The following is an 18,832-nucleotide window of genomic DNA, read 5'->3' on the forward strand; positions in this document are numbered from 1 at the left end:
ACCGAATGAACTTTGACTTTTCGCGTACTAGGGAAGTCGCTGTCTGCCTCGACGACCGGAAGCAGCACGGGGGGTAGTGGTGGAGGTAGTAGCGGCGGCGGAGGCGGTGGAGGCGGTGGTGGCGGTGGTAACGGTGGTGGATCCGGTGGTGGTGGCTCGGGTGGTGGAGGGAGCGGTTCTGGCACCGGCGGTGGTGCGGCTGCCGGTGGCGGTGGTGGTGCCGGTTCCCTAAGCGGGGGTGGGATCGTTGCTGTGAAGCAAGAGACCACCGTCGAACTGGCCAGCTTGGGCCACGGCTCGTACACGATGGTCGACTCGACGACCTTTCTGAGCAGTCAGCAACAGAGGGTCAGCAATCCATCCGAGGACGACGAAGTGCCGAGTCTGCCCAGTATGTCCCATGCGAGATGTGAGGTTACGTTTGTGTCCCTTTGCATGGGCATGCGTCGCGCTTTTTCTTTCGTTCGCGTTTTATTTTTCTTTCTATTTTACGTTTTCATTCTTGTATTCTCTTTTTTCTGTTTTGCGTCGTCAATTAAATCGATCGGTAGTTCTCGTGTTTCTTTTTCTTGTTGTCGCCGACGGGAGAGTACGCTTTTCTGTGTTTAGAGAAGAGGGTGTAGGTTTGAGGCGAGAAAATTGATGAATATACGGAGAGGATGAGTTTATATAGCGGAGTGAATTTCAGTATGGAAAATGTAAATGGGTACTGTTAGGAATTAAGCATAGATTTATGTGGAATTTAATTTTTATAGCTGTGTAATAAGCTTCACATATGGTATTTATATAATATATTTTTAAGAGCGGTACTTGTATATACAAATATATTATTCCGTTGTATAAATTACTCGGGACTTATTTTTGAACTATTGAAATGTATTGAAAATTATGAAAAAATTTCTCTGTATTAATTATTAGTAATAGAAACGCGTTACCTTTCCTGGTGTTTTTTCAGCTATATCGAAAGCAAATACATTGATCGTTTAGTTGTTTAATAGCTGTAATAGTAAATTTGATTTTTTTAACAGCTCTAGTACGTCAAATATTTATCCTATTTAATCTACAAGTTACATTAGAAACTTACTCGAAGAAGTAGTAAGATGTATTTGATTAGTGTTCCCAAAGTTATAGACAACAGTGTAAGAGTTGAGTGGCTGAGAGTAGGTAATTTAAATTGTTGAGGGGAGGAATTGAATGAAAGGGTTTGAATTTCACCGTGGCGATTCTTCGAAGCAAAGGAGAGGTCGTTTAAAGTTCTCTGTCTTGAAAACTGAAGTGAAACGGCTCTGGTAACTGTAGCGATAATGTAGTTTGAAAGTACTGTAATTATGGAGATCTACAACGAACTCGACCATAGATTTCGCTGGTCCATATTGGCTTACGTGAACTTAACCTGGAAAACGTGCTCTCCCATATCGAATCGTTGCATTCTAACATGTGAAAGATAGCAACAAATGCATATATAGCAAAGACTAACCGCAGTGTTTTTCTTTTTTAACCATCTATCGCTTATACATATACATATTTGATTCATGCTATACGTATTCAAAAATTTACAATATTTCTCTCTGTGTTATATTTGTTAATGATTCGTGCAACACGTGTTGAAAAATTTACAATTTTTCTCTCTATGTAATATCTCTTAACGTATAGTCGTTTTAATAAGTAGAATGTAACTGTTAAATATTTATTTTCTTGATATTTTTATTAATATAATCGTTGAAGAGTGAGATTTCAACCCGACATCCTGATGGACTTTCGTAGATCCGGCACAGATCAGCGAGTTGCTCTCAAAAACGATAGCGGATGCACACGCAAGAACGTGTCTGCTGTCGACGGAACAGATCCAGGAGTCTTTCCGGAAGCCGCACGATCTCTCCAGATTGATCTACTACAAGAACATGGCGCACGAGCAGCTTTGGCTTGAGTGTGCCCAAAAACTAACCACCGTTATCCAGCAGATCATCGAGTTCGCCAAGATGGTTCCTGGATTCATGAAGCTCTCGCAGGACGACCAGATTGTTCTACTAAAAGCTGGTGAGTAATTTGAATTTATATTCATAATCAGGCTTTATTGGAGTAGAGAAATAGAAAGTAGCAGTTTAAAGTTACAGTAATAAATTGCGGCGGATTTTATTCGATTGTGAATCATAAAATGGTATATAGAACGATGTAAATATTGCTCGAGTTAAATAAATACTGGCGTAGTCCCACGCCTTATCTTGGAAGAAAGAAAAACCGTAACGGGCGTGTAAGATAAAAGTCTAATCCCACGCGCGCAATCATTCACTAGTGCTAACTAAAGTTTCAATTTTTAAGGTTGCTTAAATTACTATAAATAGAATAGTACTAGATAAATAAAACTTGAATATATCGAGGAACATCGGAGAAGAGGTAGTGAAATTCAATAGATGCTAACCGTGTCAATATTAACCTTATACATTTTTAATAAGAAAGTTAAGACTCTATGAAGTAAAATTTATCTTATTGAAAGATTACCTTGTTAAAGATAAACACTATTTAAAGATTAACTGTTAACTCAACGCATAATAAATTTAAATTATTGTATAATCAATTATTTAAAAGCTTATAATTAACCGTAAAATTTATATTTTGACATAAAAGTAAATTTTGTAAAGAGTTATTATTAAATACTTGTAAAATACTCATTAACTACTTGTAAGCTGTATATATATTATAAAAAAATATTTGTCATTATTCTAATAAAAAAATTTAATTAAATACTGTTATCAAAATATTTTATAAACATTGTCTTATATACGTTTAGTTGAATACATTTATGTATGTTAATTTTCTCAATTAATTAACTACTGCTCATGACGTTTCCAGGTTCCTTCGAGTTGGCTGTGCTACGTATGAGCAGGTACCTCGATCTCCAGCAGAACTGTGTCCTCTACGGTGACACCATGTTACCACAGGATGCGTTTTACACGACGGACACGGCGGAAATGAAACTTGTTTCTTGCGTGTTTGAGTTAGCCAGGAGTATTGCCGAATTGAAGCTTACGGAAACAGAGCTGGCGCTTTACAGTGCAGCGGTTCTTCTTAGTCCCGGTTAGTGAAGTTCTCAACCCTATATTATTACTTTAGAATGCATTTCTTCTCCTTTCAATCACATAACGCTAAAAAAATATTATCACTCGTTACTAATTAAAGGTATTGTTATAGTTACGTATTCATCTATCAGTGCAATATATCATAGAATTATTTTACATGAAAGAAAAAACACGAAGAACAGCAATAGCGCCTCATTAAGCAGAATAAATGCAATTATAACCTTTGATATCTTTTGCTTCTTGGAGTCAAAAGGATTAGCTTCCTAGCCAAGTACTTTTGACGGTAATCGATTCAGTAACTACAGAGTGGATGGTATTAAAATTCTCTTAACTAGTTAGCGTCAGAGTTCTACAGTAAAATCTAAATTCGACTTAAGAAAGATACAAACTAAAAATAATGCCATTAATTGAAGCGATTAAAAAAGTTGCTACCTATTTAAAACACATACATGACACTATAAATGCCACGATATCAAGTTCCTCTCGTCCCTTTGTCCCTGATTCATTCTCCAAAATTATCCAGGAACTCGGCCCCCCAATTATCCCCAGGCCGCTTAATTCGTCCCATTTCGTCACGACGCTCCTCCACAAAATTAATCGCCGCTTATAAATACTCGTTCGACGGAAGTATCTCGTTCCTCTCTCCCTTCCGTCTTCCCAATAACCGTTCCTGCATGCTACTCCTTCTCAACAGCCGACAACCTCCACGAAAGGAATTGAATCCCGCTAAACATCCCCGCGGAGGCGAGGGTCGGAATGGCCAGAAATAAACAGGTCCAAAAATAATTTCAGATCGGCCGGGACTGAAAGGGCTCGCGGAAATCACGAGACTGTCACAGGCGGTGATCAGGGCGCTCAGGTCGGAACTGGATCGTAACCACGTGTCGCCCATAAAGGGCGACGTGACGGTGTGCGACGCGATCCTCGCGAAAATCCCACAGCTCCGGGAGATTTCTCTGTTGCACATGGACGCTCTGGCTAAATTCAAACGGTCGCAGCCGCATCTCGAGTTCCCGGCCCTTCACAAAGAGCTTTTCAGCGTCGACAGCTGAACGATCGACGCGGCGCAGGGCGTCCCGACGTTGACGAACAAAGCGGTACGCGAGTAGCGCCGGGCCTTGCTCTGTCAAGGTGAGTTTCACCGTCCGGAAATGAATGAACACAGAGAAAAAGAAACGAATAACATTTTTGGGGAGGACACGATGAAGCGGGCAACCGCGTATCAACGACGACGTTACTGCGAGGTTGGGCATTGAAGCTACCTAGGAAGTGTCGCTCTGATAACCGCCCGGAGGCGCATTCTTTTTGGAGGCCGTGCGCTCACGCGAAGAGTCGAAGGGTTAAAAGAACTTAGTGCGAGTAATGAGATACCGTCAATTGTCGTTCTTCTTTTCCATACTTGATACGTACTTTAATTCTTACAAGTCGTTCGTTCAAAAGCAGGACACAAGTTTTCGCATATGATTCGAGTCTACTGGATATTACGAAGAAAATAGTTATCTTTTCTTCTTCTGTTTCTTTTTTTTTCTTCCTTCTTTTTTTAATCATACTATGTACTCGCGTTTGCTTTCATAGCTTTAAATGAGAATGCTTAAATAAATAAGGAAACGGATAGTGTTATATAGATAGATTTAATTTATGAAAAAGTTCATTATATTTAATTCCCGCTCGTGTAGAGCCTTTGTAATTTAATCAAGCGACCAGAGACATCGTTGTGTGCTTAAGTACAAAAGGATTTATGTTATAAAAAGATTTATTTTCGCCCGTGACTTGCACGATCTTCTTTCAAGCCCTCCGATTCAACCAATGAAAGTTAAGATCCTCGAATCGAGTCGTAGACACGAGCGAATTGCGATTCGAAGTCGAACAAGTGGTTGTTAGGCCACATACAGTTTTGTACATAAATTCTCCTTTTTGGTCTCGTTCCTATTGACGAAAATGTATAACGATGATAGAGCATGACCATTTCGTAACCGAGATAATAGAATATCTTTAATCTTATCTGTAAGACCTGCGCAACCCGATTTCACGATTGCCCAAACAACCAACTTCGTTTACAGCTCGTTATGCTTCGGATCTTGAATTTTACATGCAAAGCGTGGCCTGGCTTTAAAAAGTCGGCGATTTCGAGCGGGAAACAAGTAACTGCGGTTAGCTTGCGGTCATTGTAAGTTTCTTCGTTAAATTTCTATACTTTTATTCGTCGTTATAAATAAGGAGAAGGAAAGAAAGAGGGAGAAAAGAAAACGGACACGTAACTTGTATTTTTTTGGTCAGAAACTGCGTAGTATCGTTTACGATTATTATTATTATATTATAATTATAACTATTATTATTACTGTTACTGTTACTATTACTACCATTATTATTATTATGTTTATTAACATTTCTTTTTATTTTATTTTTATCATCTTCCCCTCGTTTCGTTTTTTAAAAGCTCTCGTTTTGTTTTTTCCTTTTTCGACGTGTATAAACTGCCGTAGAATAATTCGCGCTAAGCCCTCTTCTTCTTTTCTTTTTTCCTTTTATCTGTTTCGATGTTTCTCCTTTTTTTATCTCCTCCGCAAACATTAATTAATCGTATTTGTTAAGTGAAAGTTACCTTGGTGTTTCTGAAAGAAAAATACAGGGTTCGCGACGAAAACCGAGCGTTCGACCAGGTAAAACGACAACACGGACGTACAGAGTCTACCGGGTTTTTTTACGCGTCTCTTTGAGCACGCGTTCTGGGTTCCTCTCGAAGTTATAACCCGCGACGCTAACTAACTTATTCTCAGCTTGTCACGTGCTCACATGGAGCGTTAAACGTTACTTTTTTCTTTATTTTTTTTTTTTAGCTGTTATTATATAAATCGACAGATTATTGTGTAAAGCAAACGAATTTTGAATTATACACGTTTAAATGTCTCATCCTGGGACGATTTTGTAAGAAATAATAAAGTATTATAAGCGACTTAATCGTTACGTGATGTGCTTTTTCTAACCTATGAAAGTTTGTAATTATGATATAAATATAAGAATCGTTTTCGTCACGCGTTTCGTTCGCGTTCAGGACTAATTTAATTACTCTTCATCGTAGGTTCATTCTAAAATCGATACGAATATGATGCGTATAACGATTGCGTCCTCTGCGTTTGTACATATTGTATAAATTAATCGCGTCAGATGATCGAAATGATCTGCCGTGTCTTTTAATTTGTTTCTTCCGGTGTTTGCAAAGGGTTTCTGAAAACCCGGTAGGCTTCTAGCGATCGCCAAATCAATCACGGAATTCGAGCTTTCTCAGCGCGCGAGTCGAAAGTTACTTGTTTCTGATCTACAGTGATCCTTCCTAGGGAGCATTGAGTCGGGACACGATGGCATGCAAAAACGAACTCAGGATCGTAGGAGGAACAGCGTGAATGGAAAGCGTAGGGAAACGGGCGTGTCGAGGCAATCAGAACGAATAGATGACAGCAAAAAAACAACATTCAGAACAGATTTCAATAATTTTTACGAAAAGAAGAAATAAATTTTAAACGAAATTAATTAATTAATAATACTATATTATTGTATTAGTATTGTACTTTTTAAATTTTAATCAATTATGTAATTCTTGCGAATGGAATTAGACACTGCGATAAAAATGTTAGGAAAAGAAATTCAATTGTTAAAATTCTTCGTCCAAAATGAATAGATCATTTGTTTTCACAAATTACACTTTATTTCAAAATTTCTTCCAGATGTATGTTTTCTGTCCTTAAAAGAGGAGAAACTCCAATGACTTGAAATAACTAATTCAATTTGGATAGAGAATATTAATCATTCAAAGCCATAAAAAATATCTTGTAAAAAGTCGAGCGGAGGTAAGGTTCGTCCCGCTCGGTCTGACCATGGCGGGACGCATCTACTTGCGTTCTTTTAGCCTCGATAGGTAGGAGTCGCCGCATCGGAAGCTGGCGCCACGAAAAGGGAGAAAGGACAAGAAAACACACACACACACATGCATTCATGAAATAAAAAAAAGAAACACTTGGACCCGTCTTTATCGACTGAATAGTTCTATACTCGCGGTGCTTACGACAGGGAGCAAAAAGGTACAAGCGTTTAACAGTATATTCGTCTCCTTTCTGTTGCAGATTATTTCCTTCGTAATGAACGTATTGGGCCTTAAATAAACATAACATTGTTATATATAAAGTATACATAAAAAGCAACATAAAGTATATATGAAAGATATATAGAAGTATATATATATACATACATATATATATATACACACAGATATAAAATATATTATATATAGCGAGAGAAAGTGTACGAAGCGTGCGAGTTTGTGACAGGAAGAGTGTGTTACGATTACGTGCGTGTGAGAGAGAGCGAGACGAAAAATACGTGCGAATGGAGCGAATGAAAGAGAAAGAGAGCCGGAGACGACAAGGAATTTAAAAAGAAAATTAAGAATTGCAGTAACAGAGGACGAGAGAAAGAAGCGTGTGAGAAAGATAGCTGCGTGATAATAGAATTAATGAGAGAGAGAACTGAGAAATATCGGTTGTTATGATGATACATACATAAAGAAGTATATATATTGTATTAATTAAAATAAAGTAAAAAAAGTGGTTAATTAAGGGCCCCGCCAGGACGGTCCACGGACGACATATATAACAATATATACATATATCTATATTACGGGGGACTGGCGTGTACTAAAGAATGTTGGTCGGGTCGTCGCTCGCGACATAGAAACTGAATACATTTAAATAAACGCAAACGGTGCAAAAGCAAAGAATTACCCGAACGAAATAGCGTTGACGAAGGGTATCGGCGTTGTGTTCAGCTGGAGATCGCATCGATGTTACGAGGAGATGTCAACGCTATATAAAACAAAATAGATGAAACGAACGAAGGAAATGGAATGTATGAACGAAAAATGAAATAAGGGAAAACGTCGACGCGATGTCTAACTGGCCACGCTGTTCAACTCCCGCGTTAGTGGATCGCATAGTTCCCTCTGAGCTACTTTAGACTCTATATATGTATAAACACACACGCATATATATACCATAAATATATATACATATTAAAAAGGGTGAAAAATGAGCACATTCCGGCGGCACGATCAAGATTCAACGGTCCCTGTGCTTAAAGAGAAGATTTAAGAAAAAGAAGAAAAAGAGGTGAAACGCGAGAATGAAAATATAAAAAGAGGAGTGCTAGAGAGACATATATGTATATATATGTATACATGTATATATGTATATACGATATATACATATATATATATATATATAAAGATAAAATAAAGAAAAGAATGGAACTTTTGTCCCTGGACCGGCCTGGCCGGCTCACGGACGCAACACGTGGATATAAAAATGAAAAAAAAAGTACGAGAAACACAGGCACACGGATACATACACACGATATACACACACCTGCAGCGAGACTAAAAAGAATACGACTAAAATGGAACACTTTTACATACACGATGCCTGCGCGAGCGCGTAGATAGAGATTAATCGAGGTAACATTATGTGCGCATTATAAACATTTTGGTACTGTACGGCACTGTATGACGCATCTCTTTATACGTAAACACGTACTTCTTAACTAAATAATAATCCATCGCCGCGGTGAAGCCTCTCGAAGCGTTTTTACGCACCGTTACCGGCATTCCTCGCTTTCGTCGGCCAGAGGATACTGGCTGGTCACCTATCGTGTCACGAACGAGCGCGCGCCAATTCGATTTCCGTGAGGTCCGAACGAACAACTGCTTTTTGCATTCTTTGAATCGTGTTGTAATCATAGGATCATTTTCAGAGCGATAATTTTAAATATTAAAACAACCTCCTGAACAAATTCGATATTTGAAGAAAATTTGATAAAAATGATTTGTTTAGTGAACTTTAAATCTCTATGAATTTGAATATTATACTATTTAATTTGAAATGAAAAAAAAATCAGTTACACATTATAGTTTCGTTAATAATTGGATACTAATGTTATACAACTGATTATACGAAATTTAGTATATATAATACATTTTGTTGTATTCGGTTATTACAAGCCATTTGCGTAATTCCATTCGAAATTGTTTGCGCTTGTTGTGCCGTGTACTCTACTTTCTTTCTCAAAATATTTCTAGTTAGACAAAGACTACTTTAGGTATTTGGTACTAAATGCTAACAATGTAATGATATCTTCAGTACAATAATCACGTATGTAAGTTTAATAGAACTTCCAGAAATAGAAATTACAAATTTCATGAGTAACACGAAACAACGGTGTAAACAAATAAATCTGCTTCACCATTTAAAAACACCAAATAGAACCCCCCGGTCAATTTTTATGTTAAATAAACGTTTTTCTAAATCTTCTAAAAAAAGAAAAAGAAGAGAAAAGGCAAGAAAATAATAGAAACGGTGATAAAAATAGGATCGTACATGAATCTCCATTCCTTTCGTTGCTTTGACTAAAAATAAGAAACAAACGAATATGAATTATCAGCGAAACACGGACTTCTCAACGAGAAATATTACGGAAATCGCGTTAGCTCGGTGCTCGACGCATGGACTGTAAATGGATCGTGAAGAGACACTTCGTGGATTCAGTATCAATGTGATGACGATCAACGACCAATAGGTTTTTTCTTTTTCGAGAGACGTCGTTTGTTGCGGCCGCACGTTTCACTTCGCTGTTAAATCCGTTTTTTGTACGCGATCAACGATTCCGGTTAAAGACATACACATTAGCGCGTTAGTTAGGTATTATTAAATATAGAGCCGGCCGTTTCTATCGCAGAAAGGGAACGGTTGGGTCGTCGATGAGATGTTATTGTTGGCGAATATCGTTAGACGCTTTAAGGAAAACGCGACAACAATCGGGTGACTCGATGATTTTTTCAAATCGAGAATGATGTCGGTCCTGTATTTTCGACTTTCTATTTATGGCTCGAAAAAATTCTAGCTCCGTTATAAAAAAAAAAGCTATGCTCCAAGATCGTGTACCCCGTGAGTTAGTTGCGGTTACGACGTTCTTCGTGATTCGATCCATCTCCAATCCGCCAGATTGTGACTGTCGTCGATTGAGCAGAGGATATTGTGTAGTTGAATAAATTGTAGTCTTGATCTTCTTAATCTCTAAATAAAAGCCGCGAATTTTTATTAGAATTAAACACTCGAAATCACTGAATAATATATAATGAATAATAGGATATTTCGTTAGTTGAAAATTTTAAAGTCTGATTCGATCGAAAGATGAATAAATTCCTCGCTAAATTCTTCGCAATATGAATATTTACATATCTGACTGTTTTTTAAACATCGTTGATAAATATCTTTCAAACTTCGCGTTCGTCGTGATGTCAGATAAAGACAAATAACGATAACTGACTGTCCGTTATTCAACTATATTATTTCTTCTGCGCGTATTCCAAACGCCAGCTCTCGAGAACGTCGAATTAGCCAAGTTTTTAAGCCGCTAAGTTGGAGTTTCGTAGTGCATCGGGAGCGTCGATACTTTACAGTTATAAAGTGTCCCACATTTTTAGCGCAGCTTAGCAGACCGCGTAGCGTGACCGTAGTTGATAGATTTAAACAGAGTTTATAGATAAGTTTTCTTCACCGTAAAGTATCGTCCGCGTCTCGTAACAAAATCCCCTTCAATTTATTGTAATTTAGCGTGACGCTTAATCCCTCAAGTGGCGGCTCTGACTGCCCGAATCATCGTTCGTCGAACGAAATAATCGAGCGCATTTTTTGTATTCGCGAAGATAAAAAAAAAAAAAAGAAAGAAAAGAAAAGAAAAAAAAAATGGACAACTCACGTCATGTTACATTAACGTTTCAATTGTTCACAGCGTTCACTATTTAATTATATTGTCGAAAGGACGCGCTGCTTAAGGGATTATTCGGTTTTTAATCATCATTTCGTATACTTCGACCGAGTTGAGCGACGTGTCGAGTGCAGACAAAAAAGGAGGTGTAACGAAATAACGAAATAATAAAGTAAAAGGAAACGTAGCGACGATTGTTTGAAAGTGCAAGAGGAAAACGTGGTATTCTCAGACGAGACATCGCTTATTGAGACGTCGGAGACGCGAGAGTTATAGCGAATTGTGAAGAAAGAGGGAAGAAAAACAAAGGTGAGAAAAGATAAGGAGAGGAAGGACGAGAGAATGAAGTAAGTTATAGGGTGTTAAGGAGAAAAATAGAAAAAGGCAAGAATGAAAGAAAGAGGAAGAACAAGATACAAAACAAATTGAAAAGGAAGAAGGCTCGACGATAGCGATGGCGAATCCGTCACGGTGCGCCGACTGACACGTTTTCGGACGGTTTAAATATACTTGTAGCGAAATTAAGAAATGCATATTATTCTGCCGATTAACGAGTAAGTGCGTAGAATTCGTTTAACTGTAGATAAAGAAAAACACGTACACAGTCACGTACGCGCGAGTGCAAGATACATTACCACCTGTAATCGTTCACCCACGACCACCAAACCCACCCATATATACACAGCGTACAAAACACACAGGTACTGCATAACATGAAACAAACAAACAAACACACACACATACGAACCTACATACATGCATACACAGGCGTAAATACATGTACACAAAACAGTTACATTACTTAGACATCGGAAATAACCGAAGTACGATTTAAGAAACAAAATAATAAAACAAAAAGATCACAAAAACAAAACGAATGGAGGAGAGAAAGTGAGAAAGCGAGCGAGAGAGAGAGAGAGAGAGAGAGAACGAGAGCGAGAGAGAAAAGAAGAATTAAAGAAAAAAATTAATGCAAAACACACACACACAAAGGCGCAACACGTACACGCGCACGCACGTTGCAATTAGACGTTATTATCGCAATTTGGAGTTAAATTTTATAATATATAATATATAAAAATATATATATAATATATATATAAATAAAAGTTGACGGATAATATAGAGTTATATTAAATATCGATTAAAAAAAAAAGAAAAAACGAGTGAAAGAGTTATGTTCTTTAGGGTGGTGCGACTCACGCGCTATCAATTCACCTTTTTCACCTTAATCCCCACCTCCTTAACTTTCTTAATCCTTTTAACACTTCCTCTCACGGTTTCTTTCAAGGTAGTCTTGTTCCCAATTACGCTCTATCTTCCTACGGATTCTGCTTTCTCTCCATTACTCCAGTACACATTATTGTTTTTTTTTCATTTACAACATAAATTATAAAATGAAAGGATGATGGAATAAAATATGTATATGGATCATATAGGTACTATGATAATTTTTCATATTTTATTACATCTTCAGTTTTGTAGATTTTAATTTTTGTAGGTTTTACAACCTATTTATTAGTTTCATTTCTTAGCTGAATTTTTAATTAGTATGTATGTAAAAATTAAAACCTAGAAAAGCATTCAAAATGTGTTATTTTACATAAATAACACTTGTAACTACATATATTTATAAAATTTAAATAACAATTTAATTATTCTACAACTATGTGGAATCCTTTTCGAACCTGTTCTATTATTCTACAAAATATCTTCAATGTTCCAATACCAGATTAAATAAAAATAAGATCATCGATATTATTAATAAATTTTCTGTATATTTCATAAGGAAGAAGAAAGGTGAATTAAATATTTTGTACATCACATAAATATTTCTTAATGTTAATATGAATTTATTGTGAGTTGAAGCTGCTTCAAGAAATCCGCGGCGACTAATTCTTCGAAATCACCAAGGAGGGCGTGTTAAGAGTATGGTGATAGAGTGACAGACGCTAAAATGAATACATTTGGCAGTCGTCGTACAAAGTGAGAGAATTTATAAATTTAGTTTAAGATACTTTTATTTTACTAACTTCTCATTATTCGTTTATCACAAAAAATTTGAAAAGGATTCAATGTATCTATTGAAATTAACATATTCATCTTTATCTTTTTGAGGTTAAGTCTGTTATGTATATGTAGTTACTAAAATATAAAACAGAAACATAATTTTTCTATAGCGTAAAAATAGCAGTAGGAGCTTTAGTATGCGAGGAAAGTATTTTAAAAGGGGATATCACTATTGGACCAAAAACTATAATTCATCCAAGAGCAAGTATCATCGCAGAAGCTGGTCCAATTATAATAGGTGAAGGGAACATTATAGAAGAAATGGCGATCATAACAAATAGGTAATTTTAATTTCAAACATTTCTTTGCGCTTTCTTACTCATTATTTGACTAAAACATTTAATTATGTTATTATAGGTTACCACCAGATACTCCCGAACCAACAACAATTCCGGTACAAATAATAGGCAATTATAATGTATTTGAAACTGATTGTACTTGTGAAGCATTTAAAGTTGGAGATCATAATATTTTAGAAAGCAAAGGTTACTATATTGTAATTGAGAACTTATTTATTTCTGATGCATCTTATTATAATTTTATCTTTATTTGTAGCTCATGTTGGTCGTGAGGTTGAACTGACCAATGGTTGTATTATAGGAACGTCATGCACAATCACAGAAGCAGACACAATACCAGAAAATACAATAATTTATGGTAACGAATGCCAACGTAGAGAAATGCACGATAAACCATATGTGAGTTTCTATCGAATGTGGGGTTACATTATAGGTAATATTTTGTTGTTTTATAATTTTATTATTTATTTCAGCCTCCAATAAGTCAAATAGAATTTTTGTTAAAAATTTTACCAACTTACCATCACATTCGTAAACCTAATGTAAAACCAACAAAAAATGAAGGGGGGCTATAACAAACTATATACATTCTTAGGTAATATATTTGCGATATAATGATTTAAAAATGCAGCAGATATTTATACATTTAATGTTAATTCTAAAAACTAACAGTGCATTTTAATTGCGTTTTTGTTTTCTAATTGTATTTATGCATTCTGCACTATAAAAGTATTATTATTATATGTATGATAAATTATGAGTAGTTTCACATGTAATGTACAATACATCAGCATATAGCCCTTATGAGTTATTTGAAACAAAAATGAATATAGTATGTATAATAGCATCTTGTGAATAATTTTTTAATATAGATTTATTTTCAAATATTTAAAAGTGAACTTACAGAATATTTTGATAATATTTTGAAGTATTAAATAAAATATGCTTCTTATATAAGATTTTATGGTTTACTGTAACATCGTAGAAAACCTACATCTATTCAGTGTTCTTGTCACATATTAGGATATAAAAATAGTACTACTGTATCATATTATATTCACTATGCTTTTTAATCAATGAATCGACTATATGTACATTGTAGAGTGAGGTGTATATGTATATCCTAGTAATAAATTTAATTTCCTGCTGTGCCAACAGATGGCAGAACTATCATCTATTTTGAAATCAGTTCTGAAATTTGGCGAGAAAACTTGTTTTATAAAAAACTTATCAATTTTATTATATCCTAATTATATTATTTATTTATTATTTATTATTACGTATTGGATTTGAATAAACTTGCGGTTCTGCAGTTTTTAACATTTACACTTTTTGACAACAAAGTGCAAAATATGAAATATGTTCTATTTCTATTAACAAAGTACCTATATAATTTACTTATTTATTATATAAAGTACATGTATATAAATAATTCTATCTACATGAAATTTTTATAATTAAGCATTTTATGAGTACATTTCCATCCTTTATTAAGCTCCAACAATTAATTAATTATTCATATAAGTGGCAAGATCTGTAAATAAAAATATATTTCTTATTATTCATTGGAGCTTAGGAACCTGGACGAAATTTCGCGATATCAGTGAGTCCGTGCGCGTCGGCGATGCGACAAGTTAATATAACTTGATGTTTCTCCTTCTCGACGTTCTTCTCCGGGCGAACTCTCCGGAGAATCGCGGCGGCACAATACTAAACGCTACACCTATGAATATGAATTAGCGTCTCGTCGAGGGGGTTGGATGCGAACCATTTACCGTTTCCGTCAGCTTAGCCGCGTACCACAGTGGCTCTCAATGCGATGCTTATTTAAGCAACAAATGTGCGAGTCGTGTTACTACATAGTTTGTCCGAATTAACTCATTAATCATCTATAGACGACATTTTATTTTGTTTATACTACATAAAGTTCAATTGAACTGCTTCTGAACGATAACAGAAATAATATTCAATTTTTACTCAATTTTATCTATACAGTATAACATAAAATTTTGTTATGTTTGGATTATTTTAGTTACATCTAACAATTTCTAATAAAATTTTACGATAAGTAATTATACTATTAAATTTTCTAGTTTATGTGAAAAAACGTTTTATACGAAATTCTGTATTAAATATATTTTATATAAAAATTGAATATTATTCAAATAAAAAAATAAATTTAATATGTTTTATTATGTAACAAATAGAACAACAATTTTTCTGGAGGAATATATGAAGAGGAAACGCAGTTAAGAGCGTAGCGGTCGCGAGTGCCGCTTTATTTTAATGATCGCTCTTCGCAACCCTCTTGAACGCAACTCTTGTCGCGGAAAGTGGTGACCCGAGAGAGCTGTCATATTTTGACGTCCGCAGCGGGCGTTCTAGGCCAGAAGGGGGAGACAAGAAGAAAAGAGATTATTTTTCGTCGCGCTGGGAGAAGCCAGAAATCAGTACGACGGCACAACCAAGGGAAAGTCCCTAATGGCGTAACAACCACAGATTTGTGCAAGGTTTTCTTATCCCTGTTAGAGCGAATTCATTATTGATAAAATTTTAGCGGATGATTTTTGTCTAAATTGAAAAGAGACTTAATTCTTTAGTTGCTAATTTGAAAATACTTCAAACGAGATATAGAACATATAACAAACAACATAACAAATTTTGGATTACGATACTCTTGAAATGTTTCTTCAACTTCAAACTTACTACTAATACTTCACATATTACTTTTTACAGCACTATAATATTCTACGACACTATAACTACATCAATTATGCGGGCCGCAGTATCTTCATAAAGAAATTCCTTCGCAAAAGTAGTTATCCAGAAACAGTAAACTAATTCCACAAAATTAATTTATACAAACAATTTTCTTATAAACAAAATTTTATTTTTGTAGCATATAATTCTAATTTATAAAGGCGATTACCGTAGTTATGGAAAAAGATCATTTTTAGATTTATAACAAGGATTACTCTTGCTTAATAATCGGGCCTAATGGATGGAATATGAAAAGAACTACAACTGCAACTGCAATTGCAATATAAAACAACGAAAATCACGAAGAGCACAAAATGAATTTAGCACCAAGTGGAACTTCAACCGCATTAAAATCATCCGCCAATAATTCAGGGAATAGTTATCGTTGGACGATTTGCGCTAGCGATAGACGGTCCCTAGAGAACGTTTCACGATGATCTTTCGTCCATCAACGGTGGCGGCGATCGTGAACGCGTCAAACAACTCTCGGCGCCCTCGCTCTTGCGCTTAAATTGACGTCCGCGGACAACACGGGAGAACCGCTTTGTCGAGCGGCGAACAAGAGTGACGAGCGTTGCGAATGCACGACTCGCTTAACATTTCCATTGTGAACGCAAACGAAGACTGGAGGGCGAAAAATGTCATGTACGTCGACGGGATCGCGCGTAGAATTAATTCGATATCGCCGCGGTTTGACAGAGATTTCCCGTAATTACTGGGAAAACGTTAATCCATTGCGAATTAAGTCTTTGCTTGTTTTATAGTTAAATAAAATAAGGGTTCTCATGACATTGTATGAAATAACACTAGAATGAGTAAACTTATAACTCAATCTAATATAATTTATCCATGGAAATACGAGGAGTTAATCAGAAATGTAAGAAATGACTCGACCTCCATATCATTCTAAGTATCTTATATGACCGAAATCTTCGCAAATCATCTGTTCGGTATTGAAACTTGGATGGGTCGTTTAGGTCCATTTAGCGATGAAATCGTCGCATGTCGAGAGATCCATGTCGATACCGTGTACACGATGTCGTCGAGAGCGATCCCGCCGCGCGGTCAGCCGAGAGGCGACGAGATAAACGATTCAATCGTGACAATGAATAATACTGGAGCGACGGTTAAACGCGGCAGCGGATCGGATCGGGTCCGCCCACAAGGCTGTCCGGAGGGAAACCACCCGTAAAATCCAAAAGGGGTGCAGTGGAGCGGGAGCGGCAGGGGGCGCCAGGCGACTCTGTGACGCGATTATGCTAACGAAGTTATTCCATTGTAACGCTGTTTACAACGGCGCGCATTAAGGCTACACCGGAACAATAGCAGCCCCCTGCCCCTCTAACTCTCTCCTCCTTGTGCACGAGCCAGGGAATCCTCGGGAATCGCGCGGCCATTGTACGCCCTGTTCGAGAAGGAAACACAAACGATGCTCGATGATTGACAGAAGTGAAAAAAATGTCGAGGGTATAAATGTCAGCGGTCAGCGATCGTGAAAATTACGGCCAGAAAGTTTTGATAAATAGAATTTTCTTGTTGAAATGTTCACTACCTAGTAATTAGTGTAATAAATGCTACATAGTTCGAAATAGAAGTTTATCAATATTCTTAGTTTATAACAGCTCAGCTGCATTTTTTTCTTTTCTGATTAATGCTTATTGTTGCATCGTATATTCGATCTATGAAATCGTTAACAACAGTTCGTAAAAAGTACTTTACTGTACGTGAATACCCTTTGCTATTTACGTTATTGTACATACTCACAATTAATCTTATATTTACAAGAAGAAACAAAGGTTATTTACTTATATTCCTATACGTAATACATAAGGCAAAGAGAAGTTGCCAAAACCATCGAACACAATGAATACAAGAGGGATGGAAGGGGCCCCGACCACTCGAGTCTGGTTACACCCTATCGGGGCGCCACTTGACTCGTATTTAACTTTCAAATATATTTTATGCCTTTTGCATTTTAATACTTTCATGGATTCGCTATTTCTACACCCTTCTCTCGGTTCGCCTAATGCGCATGCATTTTCGTTCCAGTGAAATGTAGGCGATTTCGTGTCACAAACCATTGCCACCCCTCATACGCACCAACACTGTCAACAACATATCTCCAATCCCATTTGATACCAATGCTATTTTTAATTTTACACAATTAAACTTTAACGTATCCCCTTGTATTTTTTAGAAAACTCTTTTGCGTAATACTAATTTTCTAATCTGCTTATCAAGATAAAGCTTCTAATTGTTAAATATCGTACCATATTTTTCTTTCTTACAACAATGATATAATATCTCACTATTCACTTTTCATATTTGTTCACGAATTCATTTTTCTTCGATGAAAATTTGCGATCGTAAAAATATATGAATGCACTTCACCAAGTCATAGATTCTCCGTTTCGTTGGCTGTAAAACTTCGTCAAAATTTGATTTCCTCGCGATAACAGAGAGGCAAAGAGATCAGCGTGGGCGATTCGAGACGCAAGAAACTCATGCACGAACGAGCTCGGCATTTATGTGTCCATCGAAGCGTGACGACGCTTCGACGGGATTATTTGTAGGATTCAGTCGTATACCCGACGTTTCCGCCGAATCCTTTGTACCATTCGCCCGTTACGCCATAGAATATTTTCGAGACGTATTTAGGCTTGTTTCGGACAGCCGGATATTCATCCCACTATTTTTACTCTATTCTATGGCCTTCACTTTCTCTCTCCTTCTTATTTTCTATCCTATGTTATGTTTGATCTCTGAAAATTCGATTGAAAATATAAAACGTTATTTCGAAGAGGCAGATATTAT

The 18,832-nt window shown here is 36.4% G+C and overlaps 2 protein-coding genes across 11 annotated transcripts in view; both read left to right on the forward strand.

Moving 5' to 3' along the window:
* Positions 1-8,227, forward strand: part of LOC117209695 (probable nuclear hormone receptor HR3) — a 113,760-nt gene extending 105,533 nt beyond the window's left edge. For 4 of the 9 annotated variants that reach the window (XM_033451975.1, XM_033451978.1, XM_033451980.1 and 1 more), the window contains exons 5-9: positions 32-409; positions 1,765-2,037; positions 2,851-3,075; positions 3,870-4,208; positions 7,196-8,227. In XM_033451975.1, the coding sequence (XP_033307866.1) occupies positions 32-409; positions 1,765-2,037; positions 2,851-3,075; positions 3,870-4,129 (1,136 nt within the window). In that variant the 3' untranslated portion in view covers positions 4,130-4,208; positions 7,196-8,227. Of the gene's footprint in view, positions 1-31; positions 410-1,764; positions 2,038-2,850; positions 3,076-3,869; positions 4,489-7,195 lie in introns of those variants that run through there. The other 5 variants (XM_033451981.1, XM_033451982.1, XM_033451983.1 and 2 more) reach the window with 3 other exon arrangements.
* Positions 8,228-12,748: 4,521 nt separating this feature from the next.
* Positions 12,749-14,105, forward strand: LOC117209696 (dynactin subunit 6). 2 transcript variants are annotated; one of them, XM_033451985.1, is made up of 5 exons: positions 12,749-12,875; positions 13,070-13,240; positions 13,317-13,444; positions 13,515-13,657; positions 13,732-14,105. In XM_033451985.1, exons 1-5 carry the CDS (start codon positions 12,847-12,849, stop codon positions 13,831-13,833), a joined length of 573 nt encoding a protein of 190 aa, XP_033307876.1. In that variant the 5' UTR covers positions 12,749-12,846; the 3' UTR covers positions 13,834-14,105. The 2 variants fall into 2 exon arrangements, with proteins under 2 accessions (XP_033307876.1, XP_033307877.1); XM_033451986.1 differs by having other exon boundaries at positions 13,560-13,657.
* The last annotated feature ends 4,727 nt before the right edge of the window (positions 14,106-18,832 follow it).

This window comes from Bombus bifarius, unplaced genomic scaffold (genome assembly GCF_011952205.1).
Source record: "Bombus bifarius isolate JDL3187 unplaced genomic scaffold, Bbif_JDL3187 scf7180000008190, whole genome shotgun sequence".
NCBI lineage: Eukaryota > Metazoa > Arthropoda > Insecta > Hymenoptera > Apidae > Bombus > Bombus bifarius.